Genomic DNA, 14,455 nt, shown 5'->3' with positions numbered 1-14,455 from the left:
GGAGGGGTGGGGGGCAACATAAGACAAATAAATAGGTTCACATAAAATTTAACGAACTGTCCCATTTATCTATTCAGACATGCTACCAATTTATTTATCTCTCATAATATACTCCCTCCCTTTCATATTTCCTTTTAGCCCGTTTCAAAAAGAATAACCCCTTTCTAAATTTGGAAAAAATTCCATTTAGAGTCCCCGTTTTACTCTTAATAAGAAGATTTTAACACCACACAATTGTAATGGAATAATACCACATGTTTCCAAAGTTTTACAGTCACAAATGTTATAGTATGTATAACACTAAGATCTCAACTTTCAAAAATCTACATTTCTTTCTTAGACTTTATGTCCAGTCAAATAGGTTCACATAAATTGGAACGAAGGCTTAAACGCCAACTCTCCTTTTGTCATAAGGCATGGAATTAGACCAAGAAGAATCTCCAATTTGATGTGGACTAATTGATCAAGAGGAGTGAAATGACGTATCCGTCCCTATTGGACTTTCATCTTTCCCAGTCCTTAATAAACAAACATAACGAAAAAAGAGCTAGATGAGGCTAAATCTGGTAATAGAATGGAGCAAGGTTAACGAATGAATGTGGATATGGGACCTGGAACCACTACGGTGAACTGTAAGCAAAAGGTTCATAGCAGGAAATACCTTGTCATCTTCAGGTTTCCCAGGGATGTTGAGATCGGCAGAGTACATCTCAGCAGAAAAGCATTGAGGAGTATCCAAATGTACAGCCAAGCATCCGAGCCTAGTGTCCACAGTAAACCATGCAGGGATGCTTACCTGAACAAGCAAAAGGTATCAGAAAAATTCATTAAAAAGTAGGAGAATTGCTACAACGGTTCTAATTCCTTACCATCTCAAATAATTCTTCTTTTTTCTTGTCAAATGAAACCTACACCAAAAATAATCAGGTAAAAAAAAACATGGTAAAAACACACATTATAAAGTAGGCCCCAACAGAAAATAAAATTAAAAGTAGAAGAGGACAATCATCATCATTTCAGAAAAATAAGAATGTATCCTCCACACATGCCATTGTTGCTAAATAGATCTCAGAACATTTCATTCTAACCTCTCCGTAATTTTGAGTTACAGCCCCTCTTGTGATCTCCCACAACTTAACTGTATCAGCAGTATCCTTTCAAAGGCACAATCCAATATCAGTTTATTAAATCATACTTTTCTAAATATAATATAACCTCATTAAGAATAGTACGCCATTAGCCACACAATTTAACGCAAAAGATCATTTTACCTTGGTCAGGACATGTCTTCTGTTGTTTAAAATCTCATGCTGCACAATTCCTGGAGTTCCGTAAATGCTAAAGGAAGGTTCTTTAAAGATAGGTACCTGCAAAATTATCCAATTCTTAACTTTCTTAAGATTAATTTATTATCTTTAGAAAAGGAGAAGGGCTTATAGTGATGGCGGAGCACACATCGAAAATGAATAGTCAACTTATAATCTGACTACAGCTTCTGATCTGCATAAGAAAAGAGTAATTGCATGTATGATGCACCAGTTATCTATCAATAATCATAATCACAATAATCTAATACAAAGCAGAAGCTGTCTACGCAAAAAATGGAAACATGGCCACAAATCTGCCCCTTTATATTGATGAAAATCGGCCAAAGTTTCACTGTCTCCTTACAGTGTAAAAAGAAATGATTTATTGTCTCTGCCTCACATTCACAAAAAAAGCATCTGGAGCACAACTGGAGGCCCCTCTTCATACGGTTATCCTGAATGAGAACAGACTGCTTTGCTAAAAGCCAAGTAAAACAGGCCACCTTGAAGGGCACCTTAACTTTCTAGATCATTTTCCATGGCCAGTAGCTTGGTTGAGTGTGTCCCCTCAGTAAAATTCTGCAAGCTGGTCAAAGAAGGGAGCCACGGAGTGAATCAAAAAGTAGGGGGAGGAAACTAATCACCCACTTATAATGAAGCTCAATATCCTATCATGGAATGTGAGGGGGCTTAACATGGAGGACAAGAGAAATTTGATGAGGAGCAGATTACAACAAGGGGGAGCAGATATTATAGTTTTGGTGGAGACAAAATTAAAGGGAGCAGTAGAAGATCATATTCAACAGTTAGGGGGTAATAGATGGATGGGAGGAATTTGGCTGGAAGCATTAGGTAGTAAAGGAGGTATAATTATTATGTGGGATAAAAGGTCTTGGAAGGGCGAGATGGTGGAGAGTGGAAATCAGATGATCACTTGCAAGTTGAGTGGCATTAATGTAGATCTCACTTGGTTTCTTACAGTAGTATATGCTTCATGTGATAGAAATGAAAGGAATGAGTTATAGGAAGAATTAGGTGCATTGAAGAGCTTTTGTGAAGGACCTTGGGTGGTTTGTGGCAATTTCAACACTACCAGATTCCCTTCAGAAAAGACAAATTGTACTAGCCTTTCAGGAGCAATGACAGACTTCTCTAGCTGTATCAATGAGCTAGAGCTAGTAGACCCCCCTTTATTTGGGCGATCTTACACTTGGAGAGGAGGGTCAAATCATAGAAATACATCAAGGATTGACAGATTTATGTATTCATTTCCTTGGGATGAATTGTTTAATCAAATCAGACAGAGTTCCTTGCCTAGTTTGGGTTCTGACCAGAATCCAATTTTGTTGTCATGTGAGGATGAGGTCTTCAAGAGATCATATTTCAAGTTTGAAAAATGGTGGCGGAATATTGAGAGGTTCAAATCCAAAGTACAAGACTGGTGGAATTTTTTTAATGTGACAGGAAGAGCAGACTATAAGTTAGCAACAAAATTGAGTCTTTTGAAAGCAAAACTCAAAGAATGGAGCAAGGAGAATAAAGATAACTGGAGGGCTAGAAAGGATCAACTTCTGGAGCAAATTGGAACTTTGGAAATCATACAAGAGGCCAGACCTCTTACTGACGATGAGTTAATGATGAAAGCACAATGTGCCATGGAGTATGAAGAAACGACTAGAAATGAAGAAATACATTGGAGACAGAGATCCAGATTTCAGTGGATCAAAGAGGGTGACAAGAACACAAAGTATTTCCACAGAATGGGCACTGCGTGTAAGAGAATCAACACTATAGATTCTTTGATGATCGATGGGGTTATGCCCTCTGATTCTATGGAGATTTAAGAGGTCCATTGTGGATTTCTATCAAAATCTTTACAAAGAATCTGAAAGTTGGCGTCCAAATTTGAATATTTTTGTTCAAACTATTACTATGGAGGAGCAACAACGGCTTACAAGAAGGTTTGAAGAGGAAGAGGTCTTAGAAGGGATCAAAATGTGTGCAGCAAACAAGGCACCTGGCCCGGATGGTTACACAATGAATTTTTTTCGAACTTTCTGGGAAACTATAAAGGAGGACTTAATGTTGACCTTCCACAATTTCCACACTCATCAGAAATTTGAAAAAAAAATTAATGCTACATTTGTAGCTTTGATTCCAAAGAAGGTGGGGGCAAATGATCCAAGATGGCACGGTGCTACACAAATTAGATATAAGAAAGTAGTCACCGGAAAGATACACGGTGACACAACTTTTGCTAACATAATTGTTGGCCAAATGGACAGTATATATGGGTAATAGCCATCCACCAACAGCGGAAGCTCTTTGATTTTCTATCAAGATCGTAGAGGCTTTGATACCATGTGAAAAATATTAGAGAAGAATATTATTGAATTGTGTTGTGTATGTACATTACTATAGAGAGGCCCTATTTTTAGACACTACAATATAATCCTTTATCAAATAGGAAACTACATACCATTTTTATTCCTATTACTATTCATAATCCTATTCTTATTCCTTTTACTATTCCTGTTCCTATTCTTATTCCTATTCTTATTCCAATTTCTATTCTAAGTAGGATTGTATATACCTATTCCAATTCTAACTGTTACCACACATAATGATGATGAGGAAATCCCCAAATTGAAACATTACCTTTTCCAGCACTTTCAAACTAAGGATCTTGGTCGATTGAGGTACTTCTTGGGCATTGAGGTTGCTCAACCCAAATAAGGATTTGTCATTTCACAAAGGAAGTATGCACTTAATATTCTTGAAAAGGAAGGGATGAAAAAATGTAGGCCTATCGATTCTCTAATGGATTCAAATGTTAAGTTCCTACCAGGTGAGGGGGAGCCTCTTAGCGATCCTAGAAGATATAGGAGGTTGGTAGGAAAGTTGAATTATCTCACACTGAATCAACCTGATATTACTTTTCTAGTTAGTGTTGTAAGTCAGTTCTTGAATGCTCCTTGTGACAGTCATTCGAATGTCGTTATTCGCATTCTTTGTACATAAAATTTGCTCTAGCGAAAAGACTACTCTAGGAAGACCGAGAAGTGAGAACATGAGAAAATTATTGAATATTCAGATGCAAACTTGGCATGGTCACACACTGACAGAAGATCCACTTCTAGATATTATGCTCTAGTTGGGAAAAATTTGGTGTCTTGGAAAAGTAAGAAACAAAATCTGGTTGCTAGATCTAGTGCAGAAGCTGAATATCGAGCTATGGCAGTGGCAACATGTGAACTCATATGGATCAAACAACTACTAAAGAAGTTGAAAGTTGGAGATACTAAAGGAATGGAACCTGCATGTGATAATGAAGTTGCACTTCACATTGCATTGGATCCGGTGTTTCACAAGAGAACCAAACACATAGAGATTGATTATCATTTTGTTAGAGAAAAGGTACTATCGGGAGACACCGTCAAAAGGTTTGTGCGGTCATGTGATAAGCTAGCAGACATATTGACCGAGTCCCTAACTGGTCCAAGAACGAGTTATATATGTAACAAGCTTGGCACATATAATTTGTATGCACCAGCTTGAGTAGGAGTGTTAGAATCCTGGGAATATTCTATAGCATGTGTAAATATAGTAGGTAGCTTGATTTACTCTAGATTTAATTAGGTATTCATTTCCTTTCCTCTTTTTTCGGACAAGTAAACCTAGTTATTTAAACCCCAATAGCTTGTGGGAACAATCAAGCTTAATTCTCTCTAAAACTCTTATTTTCTCACAAAAACAATTGACAATAAAATATTTTAAGGTGTCCTCATTTAACAGGCTCCAGTTTCCAAGACTCATAAGCTCAATTTATCATAATGACCATGCAGAAAACAGAAACTAATTTGAACCCATGACTGCAATTGCACATGCATTCAGGCATGTCTGTTGTAACCTCAAGAAAAGATATTATATAAAGATATGTTGGAGTTAACTCACAGGTGTAGATCCCTCTAATGAAACCCTTGCCCTGGAAAAGGACAAGTTTCCAGCTAAGAACGAACCCCCTCTTTCGAAAACTTTCTGGGGATTATGCACTTCTGCTGGCCACTTATGTACAGAAGAATCAGTTGTGGCCACCCACATGCCATCACCATGTAATGCTAACTGCAAAATAGGGTGATCCTTTGTACAAAGCAAGACACTTTCCCTTGTTGCCAAATCTGTTAAGTACAACTACAAGTACAAGCATTTTTTCGTCAAGAGGATGATTTAGTAAGCATAGAAGTCTAAGAAGTTGGGAAAAGAAATCAGCAAGAGAAAGCATGTTCGATAAGTTGTAAGAGTCCACTTACAGAGAGATCTCTTCCTCCACTATAAACATGACTAAATGTTGGAGTGCTAGCAAGTGCCCATACAGAATCAGTATGCACAGCATACGAATGCACACACCTCTGCTGACCCAGATCCCATAATCTAATCATTGGAGGCAAAGTAAAGGTTCAACTCTCATATAAAACAAAATGTGCAAATAACAATTGCAAGATTTGGACAGCAATGAGTGACTGACTACTCCTAATAAATATGATTGAATGTAGTGAAGCCAGGCATTGTTTATTGCATGTTTCTCATCAACTTGGCAGTACTTAGAGATTCAACTACCCTCCACCCATCCCTAGTATGATGCAAGCACTCCTTACCTAATCATGGAATCAGAGGACCCAGATAAGCAGAACCTACAAAAAATACAGGATAAGGACATCATTTAAAAGAACCCAAAAAATCACATTTACTAAATACAGCAAGCGTTAATGCTCAATCTTCATATGCAATAGTGAACTGTCAAAAGCCAACAAGTGTGGGAACTCAAAACCAAGAAGAAACAACTAAATAACCCACATGAGACAAATAAAAATGTTACTTTCTGAGGGCTTAGGTGAAAACAAACAACATTTGGTCTCTATCAAAAGACAATTGAAAAAAAATGAGAACTACGCTTCTACTTTTGTTGGACAAACAGAAAACAGAAAAACAATTTGGCACATGCATCAAAAAAAATCTTTCACTGGGCAACATAGTACATATACAAAGTTTTCCAACTAAAACACGAATAAAATACATCCAGAGCCAAACTGATTAATTGCTTGTCTAAATTTGAACATAAAAAGGGAAAAAGATTAAGGACCATATCAATCAAGTGACATACATTGAGGACCAAAATAAAGCATTACCCAAACATTAAGGACCATTTTGGTCATTTTCTCCCCATGCATTTCCTAATGTCAGCACCGAGATATACTTCATCCATCCCCACCATAAACATCTAGCAATAACATTTGTCAATGTTTCTGTTTCGGTCTCTTGGAGACGCAAAAGATCCGGCCCCCATCCCTATATATGTGTGTGTGTGTGTGTGTGTGTGTGTGTTGCGTCCTTAAAGACAAAAGCTATGGTGAAGGTGCACATGCCTTAGCACCTTGACACCTACACTAAAGAGCTAATTGAGCATGGTGACACACACTATCTGAGCTTCAGCGACCTTCAAGGCTTAAGTGTGCTTTAAGCAACCCCTTAAAAACACTATCTGCCACCCTCGTAAGCTAGAGGAAATGAACAAACATTTGTTCCTCTTTATATTGCTGGAGTGTAAAGTAACATGCATCAATGATACTTGGCTAAACCTAAGAATCCAAATCCGTCTTCCACCATGCTTATCGGAGTATATATCAACTATGTATAATAGTTGGAAGCCAAATGCTTCTAGCTGAATAACAATTGGCAATGCGAGCCTAAAATATCTTTAAGGCATCATTTTTTCCAGCATACCTGCCAGTAGAATCAAGAAGTAGCACCCTAATATTATCTGTATGACCTTTTAGCTTCATGGTCTTCGAACCAGTTCTTGGATCCCAGACACGCACAACCTTAAAGAAACTCAGAAAGTAGTTATTGCTACAGCTGCTTTGGTAATATAAGAACTGTACAATTTGAAAGATAAAAAACTAACCTAACTACCAGAATATACCTTCTCAGTTCCACCAGAAACAAGAAGGGATCCACTGTCATTCATTGCCAATGCATATACTGACTCCTTATGGCCTTTTGCAGACACAGGAATATATCCTTGGGACTGGGTGTGCAAGGAAATGGTGTTGCTCAAACTATTAGGGTGGATGCTTGTAATGGACAGTGAACTTCCTGCACCACTGACACCATTTGAACAGTTTTCCTCAGTTGCATCACTTGACTTAGATGTTGGGGAAAGTGCACCTTCAAGGTCCCATATGTAAACCTCACCACCAAGGCCAGCAGATGCAACAACATTGCTCTATCATTAATGATAATGAAATGGAATCAGAAAGTAGATTTAATTAAATCCACATTCAGCCTGAATATTCAAGTCCCAGCTTCAATTGAAGTTAATGATTCACTGCAATTTTTATGATGCCAACAAAGTCTTGCAGAAGAATTTACATTTTTTTCTGCTGAAGCAAGGCAAGTGACATAATCAGAGTGCTGACTAAGCGTCCTGGTACAAGATCCCTCAGATAAGCCATTCCATACCTGATAATCCAACAGAAATTTCCCAAAAACAAAAGAAAAAAAATTCAGAAAACAAGTTGCGTAGTGAGAAGTAATAGAAATGTGTGTAAGAATTTGTGAGCAAATAGGAATACCAAATTTAGAGGCGAACATAAATACCTTGACAGTGGTGTCTGAGGAGCATGAAACCAATGTGTTATTGCCTGTAAGAACAGCGTCATTTACCTGCACAATTTACGAATCACAAGACAACTGCTAAGTTATGCATAAGAAACATAACAAACAAAATATGAAAACAGCCAGTTACACAAAAAAAGATTTAGCATATGGAGGACAGGTCAATAGCACATCCAGGCATATCCTAGGGAACGAGAAGTTTTCATCGAACAGACTAAATTTCATTCTAAGATGGGCCACTGCATAAAGTACTTGAAAATAGAATTTGGTGACCTTTATTTGAGAAATAGGAAAAACAAAAAGAAAAAAAGAAACTATCTGGTGCTCAAAGTCAACTGATTCTTATATACCATATGGTGGATATGACTTTATCTAGTAGATGCCCTTAAACTGATGCTAGTGCTGTGGGATTCAAAAAGCTAGTACAATACAAGACCTAGCGAGGAAAGAGAATTTGAACAGTACCCAATCAACATGGGATTCAAATGTAGCACAGCAGGTGGCACCATCTTCAGCCAATGCCCATCTCTTTAAAGTGCCATCTCTGCTCCCGGTAAATAGGTACTCAGACCCACCGGGTGAGGACGACTTCAACAAAGCCAAGCAATTTACACCAGCACAATGCTGAGACAGAAACGAAAAGAAAGAACAGTAAGCACTCACTGAACAGAGTATTAAAAACGAACGACCTAAAAAGAACTTGTTCATGATTCACAATTACCACAAGGTAGAAAGAATAGTAGGAGGCTTGCAGAGATAACAGCTAGAAAGACGCAAAATTCATATAGTTTGCCAGATATAACCATGAATGATGAACTAGCCAGAAATTCTCAAGGAAAGGTGAACAATCTTCAAGAAAACAGGTTGACAATATATTTCAGAGACACTACATCTTTGGTAAAGTTTAAAGTACCTCTTCATCAACAGAAGCTTCAAATGTGAAATATCATTAAATAATATTTGGTTCATTTTGTTCAAGAACCTTCACCCCCTCACCCAATGATATTTTACTACAAACAAAGACGAGATAGACAGAAGAGACAAGGGAGATAAAACAAATGACATCAGAAATTTTCAAGTAGATGCAAGAATAAAAAGGGAAAAGTAAGTCTTTATCCAAGTCACCATAATGATACAAGTTCTATGGAGAAGCTAAAACTTGACAATTTTGAAAAAAGAAAAGAGTATTTCTAAGGAGTCCACTCCTTGCATTGTTTCAAGTTTCAACAAGGGCTACCATTACTCTACCAATATGACTCCTTATCAGGTTGTGCATGGAAGGGAACCGCCACCATTGCATCCATTTATAACTTGCTGATCTTGAAAAGCAACTCTTGGCCAGTGACCAGATGTTAAAGTTATTGCATTCCAACCCTCTGAAGGCTCAATCCTGCATGAAATCCCAAGCTGATTCCAAGTGCTGTGACTTGCCTTTTAGTGTGAGTGATGTTGTTCTACTTTGTCTACAGCCTGAACATCAGAAGAATCTAGCCTAACGGCCTAATGAGAAGCTTTCTCTTTGATATATTGGTCCGTATAAAATTGTTTGCAAAGTAGGTCATCCAGCCTATGGACTGCAGCTACCTCCATCAGCACAGTACATCAAATTTTCCATGTCTCATTGCTTTACCCCCGCTCATGGCCATTCGACATTCCATCCCTCCACCTTTACTGCTTTCTGCTGGTTTCAAATTTACGGTGGAGACTAAAAAATTTGTTGCACCTTTGGATGAAAGAATCCGGGATTCCAACTCAAGAATTACTCTTTCAATGGCATCATCATACTGCTGAAGAATCTAGAGGGGAAGACTGTGACATACTTGCTGGACAGTTTCCTTTCCTTCCACCTTGAGGACAAGGCATCTTTTTAGGAGGAGTGCACAAATACAACCCCACTTTTGAAGACATACTTTAGAAGGAAGCATGAGAGGGGAGATAAAAAATTAGGCAGCTTGACTATGTCCACTTCTTCATGTGAGATGGAACCAAGCAGCCAAATCAAGAAGGATCACTCAGTCACATAAAGGCACTGAGTGCCGATCACAACTGTATCAGAAAACTGGTCATGAGACTTGTCCTCTAATGACAGACTCACGCTCAACTTGTTAATATCATCCAACTCTACCACAATGCCAAATACGTATCAACTAAAGATTCATCCTAATACCTTCTACAATAAGCCATATATAAAGTTGAGGGGGGAAAACCTCTTTAGAAGACCTAAATAGCAGACCAGTAACTAAGACATAAAGACTTGAACACAAAGGATGCATATAACCTAAGGTAAACTTGAACATGTTTCAAAAAGTTAAGCCATTATTTTACATTAATTCTACTGTGCAGCTTCATTTGCTCTTCTTTTTCTTCCTCAAGAGATTGTCCGTCAGTCCAACTGAACATAGATAAAACACACAAAGAGATAGAGAGAGAAAGAAACAGTGTGTGTATGTTGTTTTGTGTTCTGGCAATGAAATGCCAGACCTATAGGTTCCTAGAGGCATGATGCCCATTTGATTTTTTTCACGTGAACGGTGTTAGATGCTATAAGTAGCACAAGAAAGTTTCTCCAAAGGCATTGATTCAACGACAAAGGTAGCACAACGCAGAATGTGTGGTAGCTGGTAGGCGCATGTTATGAGTTCAAATCCTAGCTAGTGCACTAAGTCTAGTATTTAAATAGAAGAGTAGAGGAGCAACCCCAAACCCAAGTGCAATAAGGAGAAAACAATGAAGAGAGCATAGCAGTTAATAAGAAAGCAGTGTAAAGTCTACAAGAAAGAAGCAGTAACCGCAACAAAACAATGTGATAATTGAAACACAACAAACAATATATGGCTAGAACTACAAGGATATGACTAGTGAGATTTCACTGGGTATGTTGTTGTTGTTGTTGTAGAGGAGCAACCCACACCACTATTCCACACTAAGCGCACGTCATGTATATATGACAGTTGTTAAGAATGTAAAACCTCAAATAAGATACTTCACCTTGTATTATCACGGCTCATTTAGTGTTTTCAAATGCGTGCTTTAAGCGCACTTAAGTCCTGAAGCGAGGCTCAAAATGTGTTGAGCGCTTCACCTCGCTTTATGTGTGTTTTAGTGTCGTCATTAAGGTTCTAAAGCAAACTTTTCCTTGCCAATGAGCCTCTTCTGAAGAAATGACACTAAAAATTGATATTTCACTTCATTTTTTATTTCTTTTGATAACCGAGAAATTTGTCCAATCACAGCCTTCTAAACTCGATGGATAATGGGCCCGCCCCTCTACCCTTCTCCGCTTAAATACTGGGTTTCGATTTGCATGGTGTGGGGCTTCAACCTACGACCTAAGCCACAAATCCTCCACTTCTTGCCACTTGAGCTAGGCTTTGGGGCAATTGATATTTCACTTTATCCTAATGTTTTTTCAACTTTTTTGGTCATGTATTTGTCATACAATGTTTATAATTGTCTTGGACTAAACATATATATTTGTATTATTTGTCCATTTGCACTTTTTTCAATTAAAGTCTCCGCTTTATTTGCGCTTAAAGCCCTAACAGACCTTAGAGCTTTTTTGCACTTTTTGCCTTTGATAATTCTGGGCTCATCACATCGAAACAATAAATATCCACAAATAAAAAAGACTTAAAAGATATCATCTGGATAACTTAAATGAGAAAGACAATTGATGATCACATGGGTGATGCTCCAGAAAGAAAAAACAAAAGGCAAGCAAATTAAGGGAAACCTAAAAGGCCCCATTTAGCTGTTAATGGATTATTCTACTAACTTCCACCCTGGTGAGTTCAGCTACTACTGCAGAGGCATGCTGCTTGAACCTCCAAGAAATGTTGTGATGACAGTATTTTTGAAGAGTGAGAGCATCCAGCAACCAAGAAAGGGAAAACAGATAATTACACAAGAGAAGGTGATATAGTAAGACAAGAGTGACCTTAGTGTCATGGGTGTCATTTAAGACATAAGTCAACCTCTTCTCCTTGCGAGCCCGCACAGAAGTGGACGTGTTGCCTGCACTAGCTACACGGTGCATTGCAGATATCCCTAAAGAAAAAAGAAGAGAAAAATTGGACAAGTGCCAATTACACACATATTTTTAATTCAGTTTGTAGCTGAATCTATTTCTTAATCAATAAACGCCATAGGATCATCTCAAAGAAATGAGTTCATAATTTGGCCAACATCAATAGATAATAGGATCAAATAAGGAGAACGTTTCTATTTAGGTACAAAAAATTGGATTGTTGATAGAAGAAGAAGTGAATTGAAGAGCCGAAGATCAACCTACGTCATCAAAAGTGCACAAAGCAGCGGATTTCAGTCAGCACAAACCCTTCACTTGCTAAAATTCCATTTATCTTCGCGGTTGAGACAGTTGGGAAATGAAAGCAGAATAAAGTATTCTGTGTGTGTGTGAGAGAGAGAGAGAGGAGGGGTGGTCTTCTTCTTTAGGGCTTTGATAGTTTTTGGATGGGAATGATTTTTGGATTCTTTTTTTTTTTTTTAAAACCATATTTTCTATTATTTTTTATGATTTCAAAAAATAACAAAAATCCCCTTTTCACTCACATTATCTCCTTTCCCGGATACATCACTTAGAACAGCCCCAAATACACATCTTTCATCCTTTTTTTTCACTCCTAAAATTACTCCATTGTATTATCAGTTACCTCTGCCACTCAGCTTTTGAATTTCAAATATTTTCTCTTTCCAATTCATCAATTGCAGGTTATTGAAGAGATAGTTCTTAATTAATCATCTTCTTCTTCATCCATTTTTTTTCTTTCAACTTCATCGGTATCGATTTTTTAAAGAAATATGTAACGACCCATAAAACGAATAAGTGAAACCGGAGCCTAACTAGTGAGTGTGTGAGTTTGTCATGAGGTTTGAGGTGGTTTGATGTTGTCCCGGGCTTTGGTTGAGGGGTTTAGGGGTTAAACGTCAAGGTACGACTCCCCAAGGACCACCCTAGGGGTCCTTGAGGAGAATCCTTAGCCTAACCCTAAGGTTGCCCCAAAATGAGTTTTGTTGCCAAAATGTGGTGACCTACGGAAGGGGTCCACGCCCCGTAGGTCCATCCACACCCCCGGGATGGCCTCCGTAGGTCAAGGGCCCATGAACCAAGCTGCAGCCCCAGACCACAGACCAACAACACGGTCCGTAGGTCTAGGGCGTGAGTCACCAACTGTTTTGCTATCAAGTTGCGGCCAAGTGTGGGGGTCATTTGGTAAATTCATATTAAGTCTTGTTTGGTTGGGGGACGATTTTAATTAGTTATTTATGGTATTTTAAGGGTTTTTAAAGTATTAAAACATATTTTAGACTTCATTACTTCAAAACCCAAAAATCAAGAGCCACCTCTCTTCTCAAAAGTTCTCTGTCTAGAAACCTCCATTAGAGGTGAAGATTTCAAGCTTTCAAGGTCAAATCTTCAAGGTTTCCAAAGGATTTTCGTGGGGAATCAATAGCAAGGTATAGTAGTCTTGATCCTTGTCTAAATTTTCATTCAAGGAGCCAATTCCAAAGTGATTTCAAAGTATGAAAAATCTAGGGTTTCACTCAATCTCATGGGTTCTTTCATCAAACGTTTTCAAATGGTTTCTAATGACAAATTATGATTGTATTAGTGTTTAATTGATTATTTATGATGAAAATACTCTATGAACCCATGAATTCTCTCAATTCCTAAATTGTGCCGTTATGAAGTGGGTTTGATGATTATGAAAGCTTATGAACGGAGTATGTCTAAATTGCTTTGGGTTATTGAATTGTATCATTATCTATACCTTAATTATGGTAAATTGTTGGTGAGTTGATGATTTGTGATCATGGCCTTGAAAGGGCAAGTTATGACCCAATTACTTGTTGTAATATAATTGTTCTTGTGCGATTGATCCACTTGAAAGGTGGATGTGTTTAATTACTATGTATGCTTATGAAGTGAAGTTTATGTGTGTGATTACTATAGATGTATTATGATCACGTTTGAAAGGCAATTGTATGAATGGTGATGATTATGTGAAAGGTTATTCTCACATGCTCACACACACTCATGAATGAAGTTCTATGATAATGTTAATGATGATGAGTCTATTGAAAGGGCTATTCTCAATTGTACTCTAATGAATGATAATGACTTGTTGTGAAAGGACTTTCTCACAATAAGGGGATTCTTAGGTGAAAGGCTATTCTCATCTTTGAATCTATGAGCTTTCCAATGAATGAATGAATGAATGTTGGGATGGGATGGATGCTCATCCGGGAGTTGAGGCGGAGTATCTAGTAATAATCCTTATATCCCATTTTAATGAATGTTGGGTTTGAGATGGATACTCATCCATGAGTTGAGGCGGAGTGTCTAGTAACAATCTCTTAACCCATAATGAACTAATGTAATGAATGTAAAGTAATCTGTGGGAAATAATGCTAAGCACCGAGTGGATATGAATTGAGATGGGTGCTCATCC

At 37.9% G+C, this 14,455-nt stretch overlaps 1 protein-coding gene across 2 annotated transcripts in view; it reads right to left on the bottom strand.

The window, feature by feature from the left end:
• The window catches only part of LOC102603653 (WD repeat-containing protein 48-like), a 25,767-nt gene extending 13,316 nt beyond the window's left edge, over positions 1–12,451 (bottom strand). The window contains exons 1-14 of one of the 2 annotated variants that reach the window (XM_006357665.2): positions 12,270–12,451; positions 11,920–12,029; positions 8,448–8,606; positions 7,965–8,030; positions 7,737–7,826; positions 7,288–7,590; positions 7,089–7,186; positions 5,963–5,998; positions 5,618–5,738; positions 5,262–5,498; positions 1,272–1,367; positions 1,089–1,154; positions 870–908; positions 662–796 (exon numbers count right to left, since the gene is read on the bottom strand). In XM_006357665.2, coding sequence (XP_006357727.1) covers positions 662–796; positions 870–908; positions 1,089–1,154; positions 1,272–1,367; positions 5,262–5,498; positions 5,618–5,738; positions 5,963–5,998; positions 7,089–7,186; positions 7,288–7,590; positions 7,737–7,826; positions 7,965–8,030; positions 8,448–8,606; positions 11,920–12,018 — 1,545 coding nt within the window. In that variant the 5' untranslated portion in view covers positions 12,019–12,029; positions 12,270–12,451. The remainder of the gene's footprint in view (positions 1–661; positions 797–869; positions 909–1,088; positions 1,155–1,271; positions 1,368–5,261; positions 5,499–5,617; positions 5,739–5,962; positions 5,999–7,088; positions 7,187–7,287; positions 7,591–7,736; positions 7,827–7,964; positions 8,031–8,447; positions 8,607–11,919; positions 12,030–12,269) is intronic. The other variant, XM_006357666.2, reaches the window with a different exon arrangement.
• Between the last annotated feature and the right edge of the window lie 2,004 nt (positions 12,452–14,455).

The sequence above is a fragment of the Solanum tuberosum genome, unplaced genomic scaffold (genome assembly GCF_000226075.1).
Source record: "Solanum tuberosum cultivar DM 1-3 516 R44 unplaced genomic scaffold, SolTub_3.0 scf00258, whole genome shotgun sequence".
In the NCBI taxonomy this organism is placed as follows: Eukaryota; Viridiplantae; Streptophyta; class Magnoliopsida; order Solanales; family Solanaceae; genus Solanum; species Solanum tuberosum.
This window is presented reverse-complemented; position numbering and strand designations above follow the sequence as displayed.